This window comes from Megascapheus bottae, chromosome 6 (assembly GCF_031878675.1).
Source record: "Megascapheus bottae isolate mThoBot1 chromosome 6, mThoBot2.hap1, whole genome shotgun sequence".
NCBI classification, from domain to species: Eukaryota; Metazoa; Chordata; class Mammalia; order Rodentia; family Geomyidae; genus Megascapheus; species Megascapheus bottae.
Window position 1 is genome coordinate 2,789,197 of NC_143514.1, and position 26,931 is coordinate 2,816,127.

A 26,931-nucleotide genomic window follows, 5' to 3' on the forward strand; every position below is an offset into this window, starting at 1 on the left:
TTCCACTCGTTAGAGAAAGCAGAGATCATGGGAATTTTGTAGATAACTCCTTTCCATCTTGAAAAATTAAGCCTTAAGAGAATTAAAAGTAGGTGAATGTCTTTAGATATGAAGGGAATTGGTAAAAAAAAAAAATGATGGGCTGGGAGCATGGCCTAGTGGTAGAGTGCTCGCCTAGCATGCACAAAGCCCTGGGTTCAATTCCTCAGTCTCACATACACAGAAAAGGCCAGAAGTGGTGCTGTGGCTCAAGTGGTAGAGCTCTAGCCTTGAGAAAGCCCAAGGACAGTGTTCACATCCTGAGTTCAAGCACCAAGACTGGCCCCAAAAAATGGATATATGGCACAAGTGGTAGAGTGTCACCCTTGACCAAAAAAATCTAAGCAAGAGCACAAGGTCCTGAGTTCAATAGCCAATGCCAAAATGCTGGCACACGGGCACACAGGCACACACACACACACACACACACACACACACACACACACTACACTATGAGTAGGTAATTTACTTTTAGATTTCTTGAGGGAAAATATTTTGCTAGGAGAATTGAGACTAGCCAGATTTTTCAGTTCTTGCTCAATAGCTTTGGCCTTCTCAATTTCCTCTGCCATTTTGCGTTCCTGATATTTGGCTTCTTCTTCTGTGACCCAGTCTTGAATGGATTTTGCAACAAGTTCTAAGTAGCTCCTAGACAAGGCACAACAGAGGAGATGGACAATGCATTATCACTGAAGACAACATATGAATGTTTTTATTTATTTGGATCACTAAGTAACCAAGAATCTACTCAACTACCAAATTAACTGAATGCTCTAAATTAGTTACCTGAATCCAACATTAGAGTGAAGAGCAACATCCCAAAATTCACAGTGCAAACGTTGTGTATTCATTGGATTATGGAAAACTAAAAGTAAGGAATTGTCTTGGGTATGGTAGTAAGAATCCACACAATGATATTGCTGGTGAGCTTCGTGGAGAACCTGAAAATTAAAATTATTGCATTATTACTGAGTGGATATAGCATTATTAGTATTGATGATATTATTATTACATTATAAGAGATGTAGCTCCTGTTGAAGCTTATCTTTGCCTTCCTTATTTCCCTCTCCTAGTTTTCCATATTGTTAGTTTAGTTTGTATTCCCACAGGATTCTTTCCTAAGTGGTAGAAAATGAGATCCTCAGAGATTTAGATTTTGGGAAACAATTCAGAAACATTTATAGAAAAAAAAAAACCCCAAACCTGGATCCTTCCAGGCAAAGACACATTCACCAAAAAAAAGTTCATTAAACATGGCAAACAATAATTAAGTTGAGCCGTGATCCATCTTGCAACTTGTGGTGAAACATCACTGCGAGCTCCAGGTACACAGCCCACAGGCTGAGTTGTATCCCCACCTACTCTAAATTTCATGTTGATCCTTGAACCCCTGCCGTAAGTTTTCCATGCAGATGGTTGGGGTCCTTCCTCTACTAGTGGAGAAATGGCAAGTAGATGAATAGTTCTTCCAATAGGGATAGGCTTCAGTCTTTGACTTCTGAAAGCTTGTGAGCTGGGCTGAGAGGCTTAGAGGCGTTTTAGACCCAAGTTCTAGAACTAGAGGCTGATGGTAAGAGGCCAGAGCCTTAGGGCCCTGAACACTCACTCTGGAGGCTTATTGCTTTGGGCTTTGGTTTTCAGACACCCAGCACTGGGGGAGACGCAATCCTCAGCATCTAGCAATACTGGCAGAAGTGACTATTAGCACCAACTAGCACCACAGCTCCCATGCCTGGGGTGGTAGGGCGCTTCTTGGCCTTAGGGTTCGGCAAGACCCTGGAATTCTTCTGGCAGAATTCTTCTCACACTCATCTTTGGCCATGTACTTCCACCGTCCCCTTGCCCCTTTTGTTGCCTCTGCTCCTCACTGCACCTTGGCCACTCTCTGGAGCTCTTCAGCCATCTCCTCTTGCTGTTACCAGCTCAGCCCTCTCTACTTGCCACTGAAGTTATAAAGTAGGCAAAGAATCATCAACTCTGGGGAAATCTTCCATTGGGTCTAATCTCCCACAGTATGGGAGAGTTCCTCCTGGCCCACTTGAAGAGTCAGAGAGCTGCATAGTCTGGTTCTATAGCCAGGAATGGGGTGGGAGAAGGGTGTTTGCACCAGTGACAGTGCAGCCACGCAATGCAAATGAAGGATTATGTTTGCGCCAGTCACAGGCCTTCTTCTCCTTCACCAGAGGGAAGTGCTCCTTTTGTTATAGTACCGCTATTCATGCAAATGAAGAATTATGTTTGCACCAGTCATAGGTCTGCTCTATTGCCAGAGGAAATGCTCTCCTTCTGTAGTGGTGAAAAAAGCTAATGTTAGCAAAAATACCAATGCAAGATGTTTGAAATACTTGTGGCTGGAACCAACCTTTCTGAAGCCAGAACTGTACTTCAGCAGGAAGCAGCTGTGGAGGGATTAGAACAACGAGCTGTTATGAGAGTCATCTGAACAACTGAGGAACAGTCAAAGGGCAGCCTGATGGACAGTCCTCCGTGCCCTGTGGCCAGGCATAAGGGAAGGGCCAATCAAAGGGAAAGACCTGATAGTCACAGTTCCTATGATTCACAGAATGCATTAAAAGGGAGCCAGAAGTGTAGCCTAGTGGTAAAGTGCTTGCCTAGCATGCACGAAGACCCAGGTTCGACTCCTTGGTACCGCATACATAGAAAAAGCCAGAAATGGTGCTGTGGCTCAAGTGGTAGAGCTCTATTCTAGAGAAAGCCCAAGGACAGCGCTCAGGGCCTGAGTTCAAGCCACATGATTGACCAAAAAAAGAAAGCATGAAAAGGGTGTTTTACACATATCATAAGTATATTTTAGCAGAACACAGAACTTCAACAAAAGCTGGTGATGAATAAGGAAGAGAAACAGAATCTGGCTGTGTGAGGGGAAATAAAGAAGATTGAATACTGTCAAAATAGACTGTACACAGAAGGAAGCAAGCCTGTTGGGGAAGCTGTTTCTAGAGAGAGTGAAATTGATGGAATACTGCATTCATAACTGACAATGAAATTCCCGTACATACCACTGACATAAAACAGACAGACAGAGAGGGCGAGAGAGCGAGAGAGAGAGAGAGCGAGAGAGAGAGAGAGCGAGAGAGCGAGAGAGTGAGAGAGCGAGAGCGAGAGCGAGAGCGAGAGAGAGAGAGAGAGAGAGAGAGAGAGAGAGAGAGAGAGAGTTTAAAGACTTAACACAAGATCAACCCACATATAGCATTAAAGGAGGTTGTACTTAAGAAGGTTGGCTTGTGTATCAATCCCTGGCCAGGGTCAGAGGTGGGTTCCTCTGACTTGCATATTGCGCTGGGACCCTCAGGACAGGATCTGAGCCCACACACCAGGAAGCTCCTGAGACCTTGTTTACTGTCTACCATATGAGCAATTGGGGGAAGGCTCTTCCTGCCAGCAAGGGAGCAGGCCCTCACCAGAGCCCAACCTTGCTGGTTCCCCAGAACTGGACTCACAAGTTCCACTCTTTATTTTCTATAAAACTCTATGGTTGGTCCCGGAAGGTGGCTTAGCGGAAGAGTGCTTGCCTAGCATGAAACTCTGTACATACACAGAAAAAGCCAGAAATGGGATTGTGGCTCTAGTGGTAGAGGGCTAGCTTTGAGTAAAAGAAGCTCAGGGACAGTGCCCAGACCCTGAGTTCAAGCCCCAAGATTGACAAAAACAAAATAAAACAAACCCCCCCCAAACCACAAAACTCCACAAAACTCTATCCTGTCTGGCACATTGTATCAGGGGACTCTGAGGGGGCTGAGACCAGGGCTGTGATTATTTTTCCCTACTCAAAATATTAGCACTCTCATCTTGCCACAAAAACTGGGACTGAAAGAGGACAAGGAACTCACCCGGAACGTGGGATTGGAGAGCCCAGCCCGGCGCTCAGGCCAGGATTTCAGCTCCACTGCCCTTGGGCCATGTGCCTTCTGCAGGACACTCCCCACTGACTCAGGGATCTCAGTGCAGTGGGGAGGGCAGTGGTACAGGCTGAAACATGATGTTATTTGCTTCCTCCTTCAACTTGCAGGGCAAGGCTCTTGCTTCTCCCGGTCTTTTCCCCCTCCAATCAACAGCAAGGGAAGCATCCATATGAAAAGGAAGTGGATAGCTGTGGCTTTTGTAAGGTCTGAGTTCTTTTCAGCATCAATCAGTGTAGACAGAGTTCGGTTCTCTACTGGAATTACAAATCACATAGCTAGCTAGGGTAGCTAAAACAATGCATCAGCTTCTCTGGTCTGGGCCCCTGTATAGGTGTCTTTACAATGTGGTACTAAAATCTTTACATCTGAGAGCCAATGGGAAAAGCCTGCGTGTGGCAAATAGCTTTCTAATTAAAAAATAAAATCCGTGTAGGGTGTTATTTGTTACTTCTTACTGACTTCCCTTCCTCTGAGACTATAAAGCCTGAACACATATGTGGCTATATAAGATGACCATATATCCTTCTTCCTGCTAAACAGTAAGAACGTTGCAATCTTCACTTGCTAGGAAATACAGCACCAAGCTCTCCCATCAGTGACTGATTTTTTTTTTTTGCCAGTCCTGGGCTTGAGCTCAGGGCCTGAGCACTGTCCTTGGACTTTCTCAAGGCTAGAGCTCTACCACTTGAGCCTCAGCACCACTTCTGGCTTTTATCTATGTATGTGGTACCAAGGAATCGAACCGGGGTCTTCGTGCAGGCTAGGCAAGCACTCTACCACTAGCCAAACTCCCAACTCATGATTCTTTTTTTTTGGTGCTAGTACTGGGCTTGAACTCAGGACCTCATGCTCTCAACTTGACCCCCCCCACTTTTTTTTTGGCTTGAGGATGGTGGTGCTTTACCACTTGGGCCACATCTCCATTTCCAGCGTTTTGCTGGTTAATTGGAAATAAGAGCCTCATGGATTTGTCTGCCCACATTGACCTTTGGAGCTCAGCTTCCTGAAGTGGTCAGGACTACAGGTGAGAGTCTGTCATGTACAAATATACACAAACAAATGTATTAAAGTATGACATGCAGGCAAGGAGTCCAATGGTAAGACTCTTTTGAAAAGGGAGTGATAGTTTAGGGCTGGGAGTTTAGTCTAGTGGTAGAGTGCTTGCCTAGCATTCATGAAGACCTGGGTTCGATTCCTCAGTACCACATACATAGAAGTGATACTGTGGTTCAAGTGGTAGAGCTCTAGCCTTGAGAAGATTCAAGGACAGTGCTCAGGCCCTAAGTTCAAATGCTAGGACTAGCACCAAAAAAAGAAAGAAAGAAAGAAAGAAAGAAAGAAAGAAAGAAAGAAAGAAAGAAAGAAAGAAAGAAAAGAAAAGAAAAAGGAGTGAGATATTTTAACAAAATAAATACAAAGTAGCTGAAACCTGTGTAATTGGGATGGGGAGATCAAGAGGAGGGAAGGAGAGAAGACAAATAGGAAGAGTGGACAAAAACAGTCATAATATTCAATGTATACTTGTGAGAATGGAATCAGGCAACTTGACAGAATAGGTAGGGGGTGAGAGGCTGTGGAAAACATGAAAGGGGTGACATTGTGCTAATAAATACATTTGTGCAACAACTTAAATTAAAAAATCAAATTGAAAAAGAAATAAAGTTCACATTGTATCTTCTATGAATTAGCTTTTAACTTTTTTTCTATATTAATATCATGGGTTTCATTAGTCAGTGTACTATTTCAATCAGAACAAGTACCTGTTCAGTGCTAGGCCCTGGGCTCTGAAGAAACAAAAATTAACAAGCTAGGTCAGTTTCCCCTCTTAAATCTGGTTCAAAATTTTAGGGACCATTTGGGAATTCAGGCGAATTTGATGGAAGATCTGATGTGTAGAGGCTTTGGCTGGAAGACAGTGAGCAGGGAATCAGACAGAAGAAAGGCGGGTGGGAGCAGGGAAAACCAGAAGATGAATTTGGTCCTCACAGTTAGGTCCTGCAGGCCCCGATGGTGGCTGTCTGTCCCCATTCCAGCAGAGGTAGGATGGTTATAGTCTATACAAGGTCACCCTAAGGAGGTGAGGCCACAGACACCACTGAGGGAGGGACAAGAACATTCCAGAAAGCCAGTGCCATTTCATAGGGTTATAAGGCGAGCCACAAAGGTAAGCCATGTGGGTAATTCTAAATTCTCCGAAAAAGTCCGAGAGACTCTTTTCTCCCATGAACCAGCAAAAAGCTGGAAGTGGATCTGTGGCTCAAGAGGGGCCAGTCCTGGATGGACCAAAGCTGGGCAAGAAGGCAAAGCCCCCAAGCTCCAGCTCCAGCACTGGCATAGACAAAAAAAAGTGCAAGCTTTTCAAGTTAGTATGAACACTATAACTGAGTGGTGCCAGGGTTTTATACCCAGTCTTGAAATCCATTGTGTACCTCATTTATACTCACCCATGTGTATGTACTGCTGTGCGACTCAGGGCTGCCATATTGGAAGATGTGGCTCTAGAGCACGAATGGGAGGCTTCACTTACTTCTCTCACCATTCACCTCCCCAAACACTGACAAGCAGGTTCATTCATATGTTTTAGACAGATTAGGTCTATTTTATTCCTGCAAAATCTAAATGCCCCGAGAGAACAGACCCAGCGTACCCATGACAAAGCACCTGTTAAGGGATCAAATTCCCCCCCCCCAGCCTTCCAGCACTTTCTAGCACCACACCCTCCCCCTATAGCACCCACTCCATAGCATGGTTTTAATACTTCATTCTTAATATGAACAATGAGGAAGATATTAGATACTACTCCTAAACCTGAAAAACAGAAACACAAAACACAAATATATTCCTCTTCTCCCACCCAAAAAATATAAAGGAAGAGGGAAGAAAAGAAATTTGGAGGAAAAGGGGGGCATCTTCAAGGAGACTGTAACTTCAAAGGGATAAATACTTGCATGGATATTATATGCAAAAGGTTAAAGTTGGGCCGGGAGTTTGACCTAGTCGTAGAGTGCTTGCCTAGCATGCACGAAGACCTGGGTTCAATTCCTTGGTATCACATACACAGAAAAAGCCAGAAGTGGTGCTTTGGCTCAAGTGATAGAGCTCTAGCCTTGAGAAAGCCCAAGGACAGCGCTCAGTCCCTAAGTTCAGGCCCAGGGCTGGCATAAATAAATATTTTAAAAAGGTTAAACTTATTCAATAGAAGGTCACCCCAAATGATAAATATACTTAAAATTCTGATGACAGACATGGAGAGCTCAGGATAAGGACTGGGTTGAAACTGATGACATTTCCAGGGCAAAAGGAAAAGAAGTGGAAAGTGGGAGAAAAAAGAAAAGACATCAGAGGTTTAGTCCAGGAAGTCTAACCTCACAATATTGGGAGTTTCAGGGAAAGAGACAAAGTTGAAGGGGAAAATTATCAAAGAAATGGTTTCCCAGAACCCAGGGAGGGGAGGCCTGATTTGCACTGAGCTCACCAGGAAGACACGAAGGAAGGAAAGCTTACCGGACGTGAGTCTGGAGTACAGAGATTGTAAACCTTCCAGAAAAAAGAAAATTATGGGGTCCGATGATTGATTAGGAATTAGACCTTCCATCATTGGTAGGGAAGTATGAATATTGAAGAATTTTGGCTTTTAAAGGAAAATTCTTTTTAACTTTGGCTTTTTCATAAAGCTGTCTTTTCCTCCTCCTCCTCCTCTCCCTCCTCCTGATTTTCTTCCTCCTCCTCCTCCTTCTTTTACTAGTCCTAGGGCTTGAACTCAGAGACTGGGCACTGTCCTTGGACACTTTTTGTTCAAGGCTATGCTCTGCCACCTGAACCACAGCACCACTTCCAGCTTTTTCTGTGTATGTGATACTGAGGAATTAAACCCAATGTTTCATGCATGCTAGGAGAGCACTCTGCCACTAGGCTACACTCCTGGTCCCTCTTTTTTTTTTTTTTTTTTTTTTTTGGTTATGGGGCTTGAACTCTGGGCCTTGGCACTGTCCCTGAGCTCTTCAGCTCAAGGCTAGCATTCTGCCACTTGAGCCACAGCACTGCTTCCAGTTTTCTCGCAGTTAATTGGAGCTAAGAGTCTCACAGATTTTCCTGTTTCAGGTGGCTTTGAACCAAGATCCTTACATCTCAGCCTCCCGAATAGCTAGGATTACAGGCATGAGCCACAAGCACACAGCTAGCTATTGCAACTTCCAGTTCAACACACAGAAAATACTGTGAAATGTAATCAAATAAATGGAATGAATATTTTTTTGTTTACTGGAAAAACCTTACTCTTCCCCATATTATAAAACTTTACATCCTGTCCCCCCCCTCCCCCCCCCCCGCAGCCAACATGTGCAGTAGTCTTGCGTACTTCCTTTTTGGTTTCAATGATTTTTATCAAAGCGTCTTTTGGGAAGCATATTTTTTCATAGATTTTTTATTGTAATTAATAGAAGGGTTACATGATATTTGCCAGATAGATAGTGCATTAAGGGAAGCATATTTTTAATGATCTTGGAGGTTTCCTGGGGTCTGAGAATAAACTCCTTTTATAGTTGAGATAAGTGGGGATTTTGATGTGTGGGCTATCTGTGGCTTAGGGGTGAGCTGTTCTCCATCACACCTCCACCCTAGACCCATCTAACTGTCTCCCCCGGCGTATTAGCCCATAAAATACCTGCAGCAGGACTTTCGGCTTAAAATGTTCAGAAAAACTCCAGTCCATCAGACTGCGTTGCTGTGTCTTCTGAATGTCTTCCAAATCTGCCTCCATCATCATCTTCTTGGGTTTCTGAAAAATCACAGCAACACCACCACTTGGGTTATCATTTGTTTAAGTCCAATCAGGGTCCCCTGGCGTCCATCAACTAATGGCACACACTCCATTTAATTGGAAGAAGAGTCGAATATGGATAAATCCATATGGCAACAGTTTAGAAGAGCCGCTGCCTTTGACTTTTTTTTTATGGGCAACATAATCTAAATATTTTTATTGTTAGGTTATACCCTTCTGAGTCCTGTTAGCAATTACAGGCAGGTTTTCTGAGCTCCCTTCCAGACAAAGTGAGTTCTACATGGCTGTATGGTGAGCAGGTGTGTGTGTAAGGCTGTCGAGCCCAACTGTTGAGAAAGAAGCTGGGAGCTGGGAAGTTTTGCTTAAGTTGGCAAAGCTAGGAAAATTAACTCCTTTCTTCCCGTGTGGGGATGTCTGAATAATCTCTTCCCTGAGACAAGAGTCTTTCGCCTCTCTCTGTTTCTCTTTCTCATTTTCTCTTTTTTTCTATTTGTCTTTTATTTCCATCTCCTTTCTTTTCGCCTCCCTTCTCCTCTGTCTCTATCTCAGGAGAACAATTCCTACCTTTTCAGGAGGAGCATACTTCATGCTTGCTTCATCTTTGATCTCCCTGTTCACGGTCTGCTCTGTAAATCAAAAACACTAACATTCAGTTGTGTTCCAACTCTTTTCCTCCCTCACCCGATGCTGTGCCTTTTTTGTTGTCTGCATGATCTATGTCCCTGTGCTGAAAAGGTGATTCCTCAAAGGCATGTTTCCTGCCTCCCGAACGTGTTTGTGCCAATATTTCTAAGTCAGTGCCTACCTGGAAGTCATAGTAAATGCTTTGAAAGGGACTGGCTTTTATCTGGGATGGTCTAAATCATATCAAATATTCTGCTTTCAGGCCATGTATCACTTACTGCTCACCAAGTGCCTTGGGCTTTACAACTGGCCAGAGTTTTCCTTGATTTATTTACTTTTACTGATTAAACGAGACCCATGGCTCAGTGTGTGTTATTCCTCTTGTACCCGTGGCTGTCACAAAGCCTTCCCAGGTTCCTGTGGGTCTAACTTGGTGGATGGCAGGCCAGAGCAGGCAGGGAGATCCTGGACAAGAGAACTACCAAGGCAAACAAGCACATCTCCTGCTAGAAAATGCTCCAAATGATTCTATCTCACCACCAGGATAAACAGAGACTATGCTGAGGAAACAGACCACTGTGGGAGGGCGGATATGGGAAAGAACTTCATCTCTGCACAACTGACTTCCAAACCTGAGGTTGACTGCAGACTATATCCTACAAAGGAGTGGCCTGGGCCCCACCTTTCCCCATTCCCGTCTGTCTGCCTGTCTGTCTGTCTGTCTGTCTGTCTGTCTGTCTGTATTTCCTGTTTTCCTCTGCCCATCTCTCTTGCTCTCAGATGTGGAGCTTTTTCTGAAGAGCCTCCTGTCTCTCCCACTGCTTCATTTTGTTTTTCATTGTATCCTTTATCAGCATTCAGTCCTATTTATTATTAGTTTGTAGCCTCTTTACTTGCAAAGTTGCTGCCTACAATTTTATCTTGTTTCTCCTCATTATACTCCCAAGCACCTGGTGGGGACTTTCTGCGGTTTTTGTCTTTGATTGGGTGAGGAAAAAACTTAAAAAAACGATATCCCATATGGAAACTAGAGCCTTAGAGAGAGCAGTGTGTGGAAGAGAATCTGTAAGATGGGCTGATTTGGAGGTGAGCACAGAAGACTTAGCTTTGTATTCTGTCCTATGTAGGGCAGCCCAAGGGTTCTACTGTTCAGAAGCATGGCAACAGGTACTTCGGTTCTCACTACCGGATCTCATTACTTTTTGCCGTAGGCCGGTAAGGAGGATGAGACCATTGTTCCATCTTGCCTCAGAGGACAACTTGAAAGCCCGATTCAGTTCAGCATTTATAGAAACATATCCATTCAGGAGAAAACTCAGGCCAGTGATAACTCTAAATAGACTCCTGTGTCCTTAAAGCTAGGGAGCCAAAATCTGTGGAGTACAAATTCATTCTGTTCTATCTGTGGTCTGCCAGATTTCCGGCACATTTAATATTCCCTCTTGTATCTACGGATCCAACAGAAAAACTCTCCAGTTTAGAAAATCTGTTCTAAAAAATTATGAATCTATTCTTTTTGTCAAAAGAGAGAACATTCTAATATGAGGCTGAAATCTTTTTATTTAATAGGAAAGCAAAAATTTCCCCACCCCCCCCTCTTGCTTTTTTTTTTTAAAGAAAAAATAAATCCTTTCTGTCTGATTGCTGCGACCACAAAATCCTTTGACAGTGTGATTGAGTAGTTTTTGACACATCTGGAAGCGGATGCTTTCTCATCCCTTTGAAAAACAGCATTTGTAATCTGTTTTACTTTACAGATAACAAGATCCCTCTGCAGAGCAGTTAGTTTATTAAAAAAACACCCAACAAGCATAGAGGGCACCCCTAAACCTATAACCTCACAGCCATCAGCTTTCAGGTTTCTCCATAAATATCCAATAGGCCCTGTCAAGTTCAAAAACAGTCTCACACAGAAATCCAGAAAAGCACAAATATGCGGCCCTTTATGTCCAGGATCAGACACAGAAATGTGTTTGATACCAATCTGGCTGTTTAACACGTTCACGAATAATTTCTGCTTTGTTTCAGGAGAATGAAAGTGACTGCCTTTGAAGTATCATCAACAACAACAACAACAACAACAACAACATCCCCATCCTCCTGAGAGCCCCATCCAGGCTTGCTGCCCCAACTCCCCTTGCTCAGCGGGAATGGAACCTGGGTGCAAGCCTGTGTCTAGCGGAGAGAGGTGCCCACTTTGCAGGTACAGGATTTGCTACATCACGACACTGCCTGCCAGGATCCACAGCCGAGATTTATGTGATCTGACCACCAGGTGGCAAAAGTTGCCTGAGAAAAGCTTTAACTAGCTGTTTTAAGGAAAAAAAGGAGGAGAAGAAGAAGGTGAAAAAATGTCCTAGGTTCCATTGCCCAGAACCACATACACAGAAAAAGCCAGAAGTGGCACTGTGGCTCAAGAGGCAGAGTGCTAGCCTTGAGCAAAAAATGTTCAAGGACAGTGCACAGGCACTGAGTTCGAGCCTCACAAAAGGCAAAAAAAGAGAAAAGGTCTGAAAGGTCTCCTAGCATCCCCATTTATCCCGCTTCACATTAACTCAGGTTTGCATCCAGGGAGGAGGGAGGAGGGTAGGAAAGGAGAATTAAAAAAAACAAGAAAGAATCATGAAGAAGAGACTCTGAACATAGCTAATCTACCCCAAAGAATTTCTGGAGCTGAGGAAGCCTCAGCCAGAATAGAAGCAAGGCTGATTTGACAGAGTTCCCCTTTGACTGTGACTTCTTATTTGCATATGGTTGAGAGTGACATTTAACTTGGTATGGTATTTGTGGGCTTGATGTTTAACTAAAGTGTTAGTTGACATATGTAAGGCAGCATGATGCTGCATGTGGCAAAACCATGTCATCTCAGGCTACTTTCTGCCCTCTCCTTTCTGGACAAGCAGGCAGCACTCCCGACTCTACTCCAGCTACAGAAACAAGAAGCAACACAGCCACTAGTCAATACTAATGTAACGTCTATCTCCTTGTGGCACTTGCCACTTCATTCTAAAATTGCCTTTCAAAATTATGACATTCCAATACATAGTTGATGAACTATATTTCATAGAATGAATCTCATATAGCCCCTCCACCATCTCTTATTAAGCTTGAATGTAAATTCTAGTATTTTCTGTGGATGGTTCTGGCTTCTCTAAATACATGTTATTTACAAATAATGATGACCATGTTTTCTGCTCTCCGGTCCTGTACCTTTGTCCCCTTTTCTTGTCCTGTTGCGTGAGTCAGGACCTCCAATACAACACCGAATACAAGGGCTTCTAGTGAGCGCCAAGAAACCACTCAATTTTTTAATCACAGTATGTAAAGGTTATTGCCACATTTTTTAAAAAAAGCAACCTTTATAGGATTGAGGAATTATCTTTCTGAGGCCAGTTGCTAAAGTTCTTTTCATAAATTGCTGTTTAGGTTGATTTGTATTTTATGCATCTACTGAATCAGTACGTACCTTTTCACCATTGTATGCATTTTCTGTTTTCCTTCATTCATTCATACTTGGCTTGTGGGGAATTAGTATCATGTAATGTATTGGGAGATCTGTTGTTAAGGCCTTCCTTAGGACTGCCATGTCTGTGTTCACAGATGAATTTGTTTCATAATTTTCTATCCTCGTGTATTTTATTATGGAGTCAGTGCTAATTTCACAGAATGGGGAAGGGAGGATGCCTCATTTTTTGCTTTGCTGGAAAAGCTTTTGTTAAGATCAGAATGATTAGTTTTGGTGTTTGATTTCATTTCCCCTTGAAATCATTTGGGCTGGGTCTGGTCTGTGTGGAACAATTTATGAGCAATTAAATCACTTATTAAAAGGGTTTTAGACAATTCAAGTTCCTCTCGCTTATTGAATCATTTTTTGGTAAGTCATACCTTCCTAGTACTTTGCCCACTGGATATCTAACTATAGTGGGATAGAGTTTATATTCTTGTTCCTGCTTTTTACTTTCTATAAGACCTGAGTGAGGTCCCTTTATTGCTTTTGGTCTGGGGATTGAACTGAGGCCTTGTCCTTCGTATCATCTGAACCATGTCCCCAGCTCTTTTGCTTTTAGTTTCATTTTCAGATAGGGACTCATACCATTCTACTCTCAGCCTTCCAGATACCTGGTATTAAAAGCACGTGACAGTACCCAAAGCATATGATAAAGTTATGTCATAAATATAAACAATTTCAAGAGACACCCAGCACCTGATTTTATTTATGATAATGATTTTATTCCTGGTATGGCTGTGTCTTTTTTCTTAATGGAGGCCTTGTATAAGGTATTCATTAATCTTTGTTTTCTTTGCAAATAATGTAATGCCTGTATTTAAAAAAAATTCCTCCAGCTGGGTGTGGTGGCTCATGCCTAGAATCCTAGCCACTCAGGAGGCTGAGATCTGAGGATCACAGTTCAAAGCCAGCCCAGGAACTAAAGACTATGAGACTCTTATCTCCAATTAATCACTAGAAAACCGGAAGTGGGGCTGTGGCTCAAGGGGTAGGGTAGTAGCCTTGGGCTGAAGAGCTCAGGGACAGCGCCCAGGCCCAGAGATCAAGCCCTATGACCCACACACACACAAAAAAAATTCCAGCTGGGAGTTTGGCCTAGTGGTAGAGTGCTTGCCTATCATGCACAATACTCTGGGTTTGATTCCTCGGTACCACATACACTGAAGAAAGTCAGAAGTGGTGCTGTGGCTCAAGTGGTAGAGCACTGGCCTTGAGGAAAGCCCAAGGACAGTGCTCAGGCACTGAGTTCAAGCCCCAAGACTGGCAAAAAAAATTCCTCCAGCATCTCTGTTTTATATTTCACCAATTTACACTTTTCCCTTTGGTGATGCTGGGGTTTCAACTCAGGACCTCAAACTCCTTGGACTGATACTCTATGACTTGAGCCATTCCTCCAGCCTGGCTATTTGCTGGTTAATTAGCATTGGTGTTTTGAAGACTTTTCTGCCCTAGGCTGGCTTTGGATCATGACTTTTCAGACACAAAGTCTCCAGAGTAGCTAGGATTACAGGTGTGAGCCGCCAGCACCCATGTTGTGTTTGATAGAGCAGAGAACGAATGAATACAAAGTCATTTGATATTATTGTCAAACGATGGTCTGAACATGTGTTGAATAAAGAGACTTGAAAATACTCAGTGAAAATAACTTTGGTGGCAGTTTTGTGACTGAAGTGAGCAAATTAAAATAGACCCCATTGAATTTTCTTTTCTTTGCTCTTTAATTTTTATTTTCCCTCTCTTGTATTTAATTTTTTGATTTTGTGGTATTAGGGTTTAAATTCAGATACTTGGTTGGCTGGTGCGCTACCATTTGAGCCACAACCCCCAGGCCCATTTTTTTTTTGCGGCTACGTTGTTTAGGAACTCTTGGCTGCAAACTACCATCCTCTGCTCTCAGCCTCTGGGAGAAGAGCTAGGATTGCAGGTGGGAGGCACAGGGACCTGGCTGTCCATGGCTTTGAGTAGTGTTTGTACATGTGTTTACTTACCCATAGACAAGGGAAACGTGTTTGCATCAACTTCCGGCTGGGTAAAATCCCTGCTCTCAGGGTCTGAAGACTTCACAGTCTTTCGGTCAAGCAGTTTCCTGCTGTCAGCATCTGGCTGAGCCAGGGTGGAGAGATTTTCATTAGTCTCACCATCTGGCATGCAATCCTGGTCCATAAAGAGGATTTTGTCTTTGAGGTCAGTGTCTGGTCAGAGCAAAGAGCATGGGTTAAATGCAAGCCTGGAAGGGCTGGCACCTATACGCTACAAGTAGGCTTTTCCCTCTCCAATCCTACCTTTTTGTGCCAATCTCTGCCTGGCCTCTTCTGCCTCTTTCTGAGCCTGCTTGAGGCGGCTCTGCCGGATCTGCTTGGCGAATCTGGCAGGGTTGTCCCAGGGAATGTTGACTGTCTCAGCCTCAGTGTTGTCCATCATTCTGGAAGTCTGCAGTAGCCCCTCCTCATCCACCTCAGACAGCTTCAGGCTCTCAAAGGTGAATATTTTGAAGGCCCGTTCTACTTCATTCCAGCTCAGGACTTCTGGAAGATGGTGCCAGGCAAAGGGGCAGAGAGATAAACAAGAGCTCTATCTACCTGGATGACAAGGCCATTGTGCCATGGCAGGTGCCGCCCTGACAAAGTTGGTCTCCACAAGCTCACAACAATCACCGAAGGTCCCCAACAGTAAGAAAGCCACACCGCAAAGACACAATAGAGCAAAGGGCTGTATAGCTCTCAGTACTAGCCCCTGACCTGCTCCTGTGCTCACTCCCTAGGGTACCATGTTGGTTGATTATGTTTAAGGGTTATTTTAGAGTAAATATACCATTTGATACTGTTATAATTTAAGCCAGAGGAATTATTCACTGTGTCTAACCCAGACTATTATATTCAGCAGACTTTCCTGTTCATTTATGTTCGGAAAAGGCCTCCTCTATTGACAATTTGCTGCTTTTCACTTCCTCCTTGGGCCTGGTGGTTCACACTTGTAATCATAGGTTGAGATTTAGAGAATAGAAGTTCAAAAGGAGTCTGGGTAGAAAAGCTCCAAAGACTCAATATCCAATTAGCCAGCAAAAAGAGAAACTAGAAGCATGACTCAAATGGTAGAGGTTCACAAATAAACAAAAAAGCTGAAAGAAGGAAGGAAGGAAGGAGAAGGACAAAAGGAATCAAGGGAGGAAGGGAAGGGGAAGAAGAAATGGAAGAAGGAGGAGAACGAGTAAAAGAAATTCAAGGAGGAGAGGAGGAAATAAGGAGAATGGGAGCAAGGCTGGGAGAAAGGAAAGAAGGAAGAAAGGAAGAAAAGGAAAGAGGCAGGGAGAAAAGAAGGGGTTTATTCTGATTAAGGAAAGTCGGGGAGCGGCCAGGAGTATGGCCTAGTGGTAGAGTATTTGCCTAGCATGCACGAAGCCCTGGGTTTGATTCCTCGGTGTCATATACTCAGAAAAAGCCAGAAGTGGTGTGGTGGCTCAGGTGGTAGAATGCTAGCCTTGAGAAAGCCCAAGGACAGTGCTCAGGCTCTGAGTTAAAGCCCTAGGACTGGCAAAAGGAAGAAAGAAAGAAAGAAAAAAAGAGAGAAAGAAAGAAGAGAAAGAAAAGAGAGAAAAGAAAAGAAAAAAAAAGGAAAGCATCTTTTTGTTGTTGTGGTTGTTGTTTTTTGCCAGTTGTGGGCCTTGAACTCAGGTCTTAGGTGTTGTCCCTGAGCTTTTCAACTTGCCAGGCAAGCACTCTACCACTAAGCCACATTCCCAGCCCTGAGAGTGGATCATGAATCAAAGTGTGTCTAAGAGAAGGCAACCACTTACCACTGGTGCAGAAGTGCATGAGCTCATGGATGGTGGCAAGGCGCCTCGTGCTGTTCCATGGTGGCGGCAGAGGGAACTGAAGGCAGTCCCACAGCGGGGACTTGGCTCGCATCTCCTGCTCAATTTGAATTGGGTCAAAGTTCTTCTGGCCCTGACAGAGAAGAGCAATGTGACATGGAGCCATTAGAGAGAGCTGTCAGGTGCCATGGAGACTTGGTAGGGATTAACTGGGATCCTTTCATCCATCTACAAATACAAGTTAGAAGTAAGGCATAAGTGTAAATGGAAGAAGATGGCCTTGGTGTTTTGCTGTGGGTCAGGAAAGCTAGTTCCTCTCAGCCAGACATTCATGGTACCCAGCAAATTCCTGACATCGTCTGCCATGACCTCATGCATGTACCCATCCTGTGTCAGCAAATACCAATGAAGATTTGGTGGTACTCAACTATCTGATTGGTTCATTGGTGTGTTTTCTTTGCTGTTATAATTTCTCCTTTATATGTTTCAATTTTTTGAGATACCACATTGTAAACAAACTGTCTGTGTTCCTTCCTGCCTATCTGTCTATTTCTCTCTATATTGCTCATTGCATTTTCCATTTGGTGTTATGGGCTTTTTCTTGGTTGGTTGGTTGGTTGGTTCTGGGACTTGAATTCTGGGCATGGGCCTGGGTCTGGGCGCTGTCCCTGAGTTCTTCAGCTCAAGGCTACTGCCATAACCCTTTGAGTCATAGCCCCATTTCTACTTTTCTGGTGTTTAATTGGAGATAAGAGTCTCATGGACTTTTGTGCCCAGTTTGGCTTTGAACTGTAATCCTCAGATCTTAGCCTCCTGAGTAGCTAGGATTACAGGAGTGGATCATGGGTGCCCAGCTTATTATGGGGTTTAAACTCAGTGCCTGATGCTCACTCAGCTTGCTTGCTTGGGTGGCATTTTGCCACTTCAACCATACTTCTGCCAGTGTGGGTGTTTAAAATCTTTTTTTTTCTGACCCCGGGGCTTGAATCTCAGGGCCTGAGCACTGTCCTTGGGCTTTCTCAAGGCTAGAGCTCTACCATTTGAACCACAGCACCGCTTCTAGCTTTTTTCTATGTATGTGGTACCAAGGAGTGGAATCCATGTCTTCAGACATTCTAGGCAAGCACTCTACCTCTAAGCAAAACTCCTGGCCCTAATTTTTTTCTCTCTTGGTGATTTTTGGAGGTAGATTTGTGAGGCTTTTTCTACCTGAGCTGGCTTTGAACTATGATCCTCTTGAGCTCAGCCTTCTGAGTAGCTAGGATTACAAGCATGAGTCATCAGTGCTCAGCTATGCATTATATTTTATTAACATTGGTGATGTTTTCTAACAGACATCCCATTCACTGCTGAGTAGCAGTTTTGCTTTGCCCCATCTGTTGTTACCTTCAGGGCATATTTCTTGTGGGCGAGGACGTCGTGATAGTTCAGGAGAAGAGGCCCCTTGGGCACTGCCTTGTTTTCGCTTTCCTCTCTAGATGAGAATATTTCCTGGAGATGCTAGAACAATCGAAACAAAAGGGATTTAGGGAGTCAGTATATGCTTTGGAAAGCAGGAGACGTGTTGGCTGTCCCACATTGGCTGACCTTTCTCTCATTCTTGGAGAGGCAGAGGGAGGGCAGGATGGAAGCCATGTGGGCAGCCACCCTGTGGTCCAGTCCGTCGGCTCTGGGGGGCAGCTTGACCATGCTTGGGAGAACACGATCCTCCTCACTGGCCACAATCTAGTAAGGGAAGCAGGTGGGAGGAGCTTAGCACCAGGGACTCCTGGTCACTTGGTTTCTAATGCTGTGGTGATGTGATGATGCCAAGAACAGGTCGAGCCTGTGGCACCGATACCAGAAACACAAATGGCAGACAATAAACCTTAGGCAACTGCTCTACTAGTCTAGAGAAGAAAACCCCAGTAGGTGGGTGAAGAAAGGCCATCTCAGCCTGCCATTAGGGGAAAATTGAACATGGTCATCAAAATACTTCTCTGTAGATACTCTAGGATGGTTCTGAGAGTTCTTCCAGTCGCTATGTTCAGAGCCTGTGGGTCCAATAAGCACCACATGTATAATGCAGGTATGAACAACAAAATGTTCCTCAAGAATAGCACAATCGATAGGAATTGTAGGCCTGTGTACCTATGCTCAGGACGTCACGGGGCACGAACTGGTTAATGTGAAACAGTGTTGACTGACTGCCATGCAACAAAAGTAGAAGTCAGTGGCTACCACCCATCAACTCAAAGGACATTAAAAAAAATACATTTGAGTGATTAACACAATGAACATTGTAACTTATTAAAAGCCAAATAATATATTTATATAAAAATTCAAATGATATGCCCTCAAAAGAGAATAATCAAACATAGAAAGACACTTTTGAAGGTTTAGGTTGTAGAACATTAGCGACTGACTTATTCCTGTCTTCTTCTTCAGTACTGAGTTTTGAACTCAGGGCCTTACAATTGCTAGGCAGCCACTTTACACTGGAGCTTGCAGTATCTTGCAGTCACTGTTGTTTTTGTAGTTATGTTCTAGATACAGCCTTAGGCCTCCTACCCTGACCTGGTCTCAGGGTCTGTGGGCTTTCTATCTTTGCATCTCTCATAGCTCAGGCACGCACCGGTGCACCCAGCTTTTTTGTTGCTGTTGTTGTTGAGGTGAGGCCTTGAAATGCTTTTGCCCAGGCTGGTCTTGAATCACAATCATTACAATCTGTGCCTCCCAAGTAGCCAGGATTAAATATGTGAGCCATTGGGCTTGGTCTACAGGGAGACTTTGATTATTGTTTTATTGTTATTATTTTTGCCAGTCCTGGGACTCAGGGCCTGAGCACTGTCCTTGAGCTTTCTCAAGGCTAGAGTTCTACCACTTGAGCCACAGCACCACTTCTGGCTTTTTCTATGTATGTGGTACCAAGGAATCGAACTTGGGTCAAACTCCCGGCCTGATTTTGGTTATTTTAAGGATATATTCTACCAAAATGTTGGGCAGTGCTAAGTGAACTCTGCCAGTTCGGAGCAAAAGACAGAAGGTCGAAACTCAGGTATGCTTTCTGGCCTGCCTAGCTCCAGGTATGCCTGGAGAAGCCATGGCATGCTCACCTGTTCCAGCATGCAGTGCAGTACGAGAGGGATGGAAACAAACTCCTCTGGAATGGGGTTCATCAGATCATTGTAGTATCTCATGTCAATTTCTGGGCTGGTGACAGAAACTGTTGCAAAACACAGAAAGTACTTTAATCCAATTACTGTCCATTTTCTATCTTGTGCCAAAATTTCAAGCCTATGTCCAGACCAGGCAGAGTGGCTCACGCCTGTAATTTAGACTACTTAGGAGGCAGAAGGAGGAGGATCACAGTTTGAGGTCAAGGTTCTAAATCTAGCTCTATGAGAGGCTTAGGTAGGGAATATCATATCTAAGGATGACCTCAAGCAAAAAGAAAGAACCTACGTGAAAAACAACTAAAGCAGAAAGGGCCTGGGGGCATGGCTGAAGTGGCACAGCACTTGTTTGCAAGCCTGAGTGAGACTCTGGATTCAAAACCCAGTATGGCCTGAAGACAATGTTCACACATAAATCCACATTTCACCCACTGATGGATACACATAGGAACTCTAGGTAGAGAAACTGGAAGTAGCACCAAGGGCAGAGGCAGCCTTATGCCCTAAAATGCAGCCTTGGCTGAGCCTCTAGCAACAGATCGCAGACTGGCCTGGATGCCCGGGCTGTGTAGCTGGTTGCTCTTCACTCTGTGCCTTCTTCTTTGTAGGTGTGGCAGCGACAGGTGGTGAAATCTAAAGGAAGAATCATGGAAAAGTATCACCCGAGAGCCAGGAAGTGGATGTGAGTCAGGACGCAGAGAGCTCATACCAGGAGGCTGAGTGAGAGCTGAGGATCCAAAGTCAGAGCCAGCCCTGAGTCCATGAAACCCTTACTCTCAATGAACCAGCCAAAAGTCAGAAGTGGAGGTGTGGCTCAAGTGGTAGAGCACCAGCCTCCAGTAAAAATGCCAAAGGACATCTCCTAGGCCATGAGTTCAGCCATAAATGAGTGAATAGTAAATAGTCAATCTCAGTAAAGAGAGCAGGAAGGGAATTTTCACAGCTAGATTGACAGCATTGTAAGCAGTGTTAGCATTCAGTAAGTGCTCAATAAACACCACCGATTAAGTTATTCCCCTCTTTCCTCTCCCTCCTGCTCCCCGTGGGCTGAGCCTACCTCAGGACCTGGTATGGATTCCGACACAGTTTTCTCACTGTGTACTTGTGGGATGTTGATGAGCTTCATGTTTTCCAAATAGTTCTGGTGCTGCCTCTTCCAGTCCAGGCAGTCATACATCAAACAGGCCACGTCTTCGAAAATCACTGTGCCCAGGTCCAGCTACAGGAGAGACAGTGAGTGGCACTGTGACACATTTCCTTCAATTCCAAGTCGAAAACGCCACTTGTATGGTTCTTAGCACCTAAGCCTGTTAACTTTTCACAGTGAAGTGGGGCCAAGTCCCCAGGCCCAGAACATAGATCACAGGCTTTTGGGTACAGGTCCTTATCTATTAACCCTTTCTTGATTCCTGCTCATTATAGTGCAAACTGCTCTTAGGCCAGTGTATGAGAAGTCAGTCAATACTAAGTATAAATCATCAGTTCTACAAGATAGCCTATTGCATTTTGTTGTTGTTTGGTGCCACTCCTAGGGCTTGAACTCAGAGTCCGGGCAGCGTCCCTTAGCTTTATTCATTTCAAGGCCAGAGCCTAACCTCTTCAACCACACCTCCACTTGCAGATTTATTTATTTATTTGCCAGTCCTGGGGCTTAAACTCAGGGCCTGGGCACTGTCCTTGGACACTTTTCATTCAAGCCTAACATTCTGAGCCCCAGCACCACTTCAAAATTTTTCAGTTCTGGGGAATCGAACCCAGGGCTTTGTGCATGCGAGGCGAGCACTCTATCACTAGACTGTATTCCTGGCCCATTGTAGCTCTGGCTAGCTGTGATTGTCAGATCTCAGTCTCTTGAGTAGCTGATTACAGAGAAGAGCCACTAGCGCCTGGTTTGGCTTCTGTTTTCATTTCCCAGTTACTAGAATGTGTTCATGAGTGCTACTATCTTAGCCCAAGGCAAGTGATAGAGGATTTGCTGCGTGACAGAGTGGGGCCGTGAAGCTGTGGGGATTATCCACTCACGAACTTGACAGTGAGTGTACACTCAGCCTCCATCCCTACATCCCCTCCCTCCCTTTCCCTTCACCTGTGAATGGCCCATGGCTCTATCTTGAGGGAAAACCCATCAAGACATTGCAATGGATACGGTTTCTCTAGCTCCCACAGGTTTTCTGGGCTGGCATGCAAATTATAGGTCAGGTGGTTTTATTTCTCAGACTTTTGTTTCCAGAAGTAGGAAAACACTGATTGCTGCAAAGAACGATTTACCAGGCTGCTCTGGGACTGAGCAGAGGGAGTGAGGGAGAACGAGACCCCATCTGTGGGCTAGGGCTGGCCAAGCAGAGTCTGACAAGCCCAGTGGAACACACAGACTACTCACGTAACACACCTGACCATCTCACTCACATTGTTACACCAAGAATGAGAGCTTTCAGTTCTGTCTCACCCTGATATTCCTTGCCTAAATTCTGGTACAGAGAGAACCCTGTATTTGTGTTTCTAGGAAATCTTGTCAAGCTTCTGCCCAGTAGTCCCTTAGTCAAGTCATTTTTAAAATAAATTGACTGATTGATTGATTGATTGATTGCCAGTTCTGGACTTGAGCTCAGGGCCTGAGCACTGTTCTTGAACTTTCTCAAGGCTAGAGCTCTACTACTTGAGCCGCAGCACCACTTCCGGCTTTTTTTCTATGTATGTGGTACCAAGGAATAGAGCCTGGGTCTTCGTGCATGCTAGGCAAGCACTCTACCACTAGGCCAAACTCCCGGCCCTTTAAGTCATTTTATTTTATTTTATTTTATTTTTTATTTTTTTGCCAGTCCTGGGCTTGAGCTCAGGGCCTGAGCACTGTCCTTGGACTTTCTCAAGGCTAGAGCTCTACCACTTGAGCCTCAGCACCACTTCCGGCTTTTTTCTATGTATGTGGTACCGAGGAATCGAACCCGGGTCTTCATGCATGCTAGGCAAGCACTTTAACCACTGGGCCAAACTCCCGGCCCCTTTAAGTCATTTTAATATTAAACAGCAACTGATATATGTATGACCCTAGAAAGCGACTTCCTCCACCAAAGTTTAGATCTGAGATGTCGCAAATGTCTCTGGTGAGCTCTTGACGGGAATTTATTTGATGTCAAGATTTCATGACCTTTCTTCTGAAGAAATATGGCCTGATTGCAGCCAAAGGTCACAATGCTTTCATCCAAATAGGAAGGAAGTACTACTTTAGCCACATCTTCACTTCTGGATATTTATTTGTTGGTTGGTTGGTTAATTGGAGATAAGAGTCTCGTGGACTTTCCTACTTGGGCTGGCTTCAAACTGCGATCCTCAGATCTCGGCCTCCTGAGTAGCTAGGATGACAGGTGTGAGCCACCAGCACCCGGCTAAGCTAGAAAACCTGATCCTGGATATTTCATGGTATTCCATGGTATCACTGACTGGAAGATTAAACGGCCCCAGTGGAGTGCAGGAAATGGATGTAGGAGAAAGAAACACATCAAATGCATCACCCAGGCATGCCAGTATCCTGCATGCTCCCTCCCTAAAGTGAGTACTAACCATCATCTCAAAATTGGACCAGTCGGGAGGAAAATTCTCGGCTTTGACCACGCATTCAAGTCTTGCCACATCAAAGAGGTTTGTTTCAGGTTTGTCATTATTCAGGATTGGTTCCAAGTACTTCCAAAAAATTTCAAGTTCCTTTATGGCTTTCCGCATCTTCAAATTCTCAGCATCTATCTCTAACAATAGCAACAAGTTTTACTATGAAACCAGAGCATGGAATTTCTTCCCACTTTAACTGGATGTAGCAAATCACAGGCATTTCCAAAGCAATGTAGTTTTAGAAGATTATAAGATCAAGATTATAAAAGCAAGAGAGTTTGGTATTAAATATGAGTTATCCTACCCCTTCATTTCTTAGTGGAGGTCCAGGAGATATGGCAGTAAGGTCACACATTCTGAAGCGTAAAGATGATCAAGATTTCCATCACAATTAGATTATATCAATGTAAGACCAGCCTTTTGCATCAATGTAAGGCCAACTCACTTTGTGAACATATTTGTTAGTTAGAAATGTGGATTCTGAGGAGTGTGGATTCTTAAGGAGCTGAAAGCCCAAGTACCACTAAAACTATACCAAAATGAGCAAAAAGTATAGTTGACCAATTTCTTCTCACATGACTAAAACCAGACTGGGTCAGTGATTTAAGCTCCTGTTAACTTTTTGTTCTATGAAAACAGATACACTCTTCCCTTAGGCATTTGCTCTCTCACTGTAAAATACTGACAGATTTCTATAATGTTACACTTGAAAATTTGCCAGCATGATTACATTGATTACGAGTACATGTATGACTCCATAACAAACCCTGCTACTAATATCTCATTTTACTGTGAAGTCCACTATTATATTAATTTCTTTTGCATAGAGAGGTGCATATAAAGAGATTATGTTTTGGCAACTATGCAGTGTATTGTTACCAGCTTCAGTGATAAATAATTCTAACCTCATAAACTGCTTTGCTGAATGGTAATCCTTTGTACAACTACTTAAAGATAATAAAACAGTAAAAAAAAAAAAGATAATTCTAACCAACTGTCCTTTGAGACAGTCAGGAGTAGCTTGGTTTTGGATCTCAACTCTTTTACTTAGTAATTGCTTCTGATAGTAGAGTTCTTTTTGGTAAAATGGAAAAAAAACTACACACTTCCATGGTTATGTGAGACTAGCCTGAGTCTATGTGCTTGGAGCCCTTAGCCTTGAACTACTTTTAAATTCTGGGCCCAGGAATAGTGAGGTCTCACTCTGAAAAGCAATGACAAGAAACTGTTGTGGGAGAGCTGGGAGTTTGGCCTAGTGGTAGAGTGCTTGCCTAGCATGCATGAAGGCCTGAGTTCGATTCCTTAGTACCACCTGCATAGAAAAAGCTGGAAGTGGTGCTGCGGCTCAAGTGGTAGAGCTTTAGTCTCGAGAAAGTCCAAGGACAGTGATCAGGCCCTGAGTTCAAGCCTTGGGGCTGGCAAAAAAAAGCAAATGTTGTAGGAAATCAGGATGTGGCCATCTAAATTACAGAACACCATATGAATATTATTAATGAATAACAATAAAAGCAGAAAGCCTGGGACTTCTAGAAGTACAGACTGGAACTGAGTCCTGGTTTAAGGCCAGGAAGACAGAATGCCCTGGACTTGTCACAGTGAGCCTGGGACATCCAAGGGTAAGAACACAAGGCTGGGATCTTGCTTAAGTCATTTGGTGTGGTGGTTTGGACGTACTGATGGCCAGTGGGGAATCCACCCAGCTCATTGTTGGATAGGAACTACAGATCCATGTTCCTGAAGAATGTAGCTGGACAGCCAAGCCTTTGGGCCTGCAGTTTATGTTTTCTGTGGCGACACAGGATATAAACACAGTCTGATTTTCATTTGCAAAAATTTATGACTCTTGGCTGCTCCGAGTAGAACAAATAGCAAATCAAAGTCTTGAAAGGATTTAATAATGGCCGTATTATAGATCTAGGTTTTGGATAGCAAACTGCGTTTGTACTTTTCAGGACAGCAAGAAATAAGGACAGACTGGACAAGTAGTGTAGCAGGCTGCATACCTTGTGGCAGGAGAAAAGCTTCCTGCTGCTGGCGAAAGGCTGCCAGGTATTTCTGCAGCGGAAGATACTTCTCTGAGGATATTTTAATCACGCTGGTTATGGGAATGCCAAGCTCTGTCATGATGGCTAAGAGTTGAGGATTGTTAAAGCCAACCACAATAATGTAATGCTGGGCACCATCATCTGGTTCATCATCTGTTCAGAAAAGCATAAAGGAGGGCAGCTATTAGAGAAGAGGAGCTTGGGCTGGGCCGGGCTGGGCCGGGCTGGGCTGGGCTGGGCTAAGTGGGGTGGAGCAGGGCAGGGCCAACTCTATGGAGCTCTGAATGATGCATAGCCACTCCTCTCTGCTGGGAGGCTATTGGCTTGGCTGTCATTATTGCTCTTCCTGGAAGAACTCTGTGGCCATTTTACAAAACATTCACTACTTTTGCAAATGAGATATATATATATATATATATATATATATATATATATATATATAGAGAGAGAGAGAGAGAGAGAGAGAGAGAGAGAGAGAGAGAGAGAGACAGTGTGTGTGTGTGTGTGTGTGTGTGTGGCCTGGAATTTTTTTTTGCTGGGTTCTACTCTTGAGCAACATCTGGCTTTGCTCCTGAATTACAAGTAGCTGCAGCTTTGTGGTATTTTATAAGGAGAGGTGTTTACAGGAGAGGGAAATATTGAATGTGAATGTGTTCTTTACCAAAGTTCTGAACGCAGCTAACGTGAGAAGGCCGGAGTGCCTGTGCGCTGAGCGCCACCACGCAGCCATGCTGTGTTTATGACATTAAAAAAATTAGATACATACTGCACATTTTTGCCACAGCTCCAATTGTGGCTTTTTGTTGGCTCAGTGGAGATCTTCCTGAGTGGCTAGGATTACAGGTGTAAGCCACTAGTGCCTGGCTTCCTGAGGCTCTTATCTCCAGTTAACCAGCAAAAAGCCAGAAGTGGAGGTATAACTCAGGTGGTAGAACAGCCATGAATGAAAAAAATCAAGTGAGAGCATGGAACTCTGAGTAACCATTTCAGTACAGCAAATACACACACACACACACACACACACACACACACCACCACCACCACCACCACCACCATCACCATCACCATCACCATCACCATCACCACACCAGAAAATGGAAGCAGCATCTTACTAACCAATGTAAACTTTCATCTCTTCCTCCTCTCCCCTGCGCTTCAGCTGAGTGGCCTTTTTCGCTGTTGTGTTGGACTCAGGCTGGTCCTTGCTCTTGGCTTTGGGGGCCTTGGCACTGGCCTTCTTCTCCTTGGGGGACTTAGCCTTCCCCTTTTCCTTGTCTGTCTTCAGCTTGTCCTCAACCACCTGCAGAGAGAAGTATCTCATCACTTCCTTCCCCAATAAATCCCATCTGAATCCTATCCCATAGCAACTCCAGTTCTTTTTTTTCATTCCATCACATGTTCACTTGCTTTGTTGTGCTTAGATCACTATGAAGTCAGGTCTTG

The 26,931-nt window shown here is 44.1% G+C and overlaps 1 protein-coding gene across 5 annotated transcripts in view; it reads right to left on the bottom strand.

Moving 5' to 3' along the window:
* The window catches only part of Spag17 (sperm associated antigen 17), a 128,955-nt gene that overhangs the window by 53,307 nt on the left and 48,717 nt on the right, over positions 1-26,931 (bottom strand). For 3 of the 5 annotated variants that reach the window (XM_090334103.1, XM_090334102.1, XM_090334106.1), the window contains 15 exons: positions 26,605-26,788; positions 25,447-25,641; positions 23,399-23,580; positions 20,898-21,059; positions 20,392-20,473; positions 19,781-19,890; positions 18,273-18,410; positions 18,072-18,185; positions 16,668-16,818; positions 15,157-15,399; positions 14,863-15,066; positions 9,307-9,368; positions 8,626-8,739; positions 826-980; positions 509-687 (listed from right to left, as the gene is read on the bottom strand). In XM_090334103.1, coding sequence (XP_090190229.1) covers positions 509-687; positions 826-980; positions 8,626-8,739; positions 9,307-9,368; positions 14,863-15,066; positions 15,157-15,399; positions 16,668-16,818; positions 18,072-18,185; positions 18,273-18,410; positions 19,781-19,890; positions 20,392-20,473; positions 20,898-21,059; positions 23,399-23,580; positions 25,447-25,641; positions 26,605-26,788 — 2,275 coding nt within the window. The remainder of the gene's footprint in view (positions 1-508; positions 688-825; positions 981-8,625; positions 8,740-9,306; positions 9,369-14,862; positions 15,067-15,156; positions 15,400-16,667; positions 16,819-18,071; positions 18,186-18,272; positions 18,411-19,780; positions 19,891-20,391; positions 20,474-20,897; positions 21,060-23,398; positions 23,581-25,446; positions 25,642-26,604; positions 26,789-26,931) is intronic. The other 2 variants (XM_090334104.1, XM_090334105.1) reach the window with 2 other exon arrangements.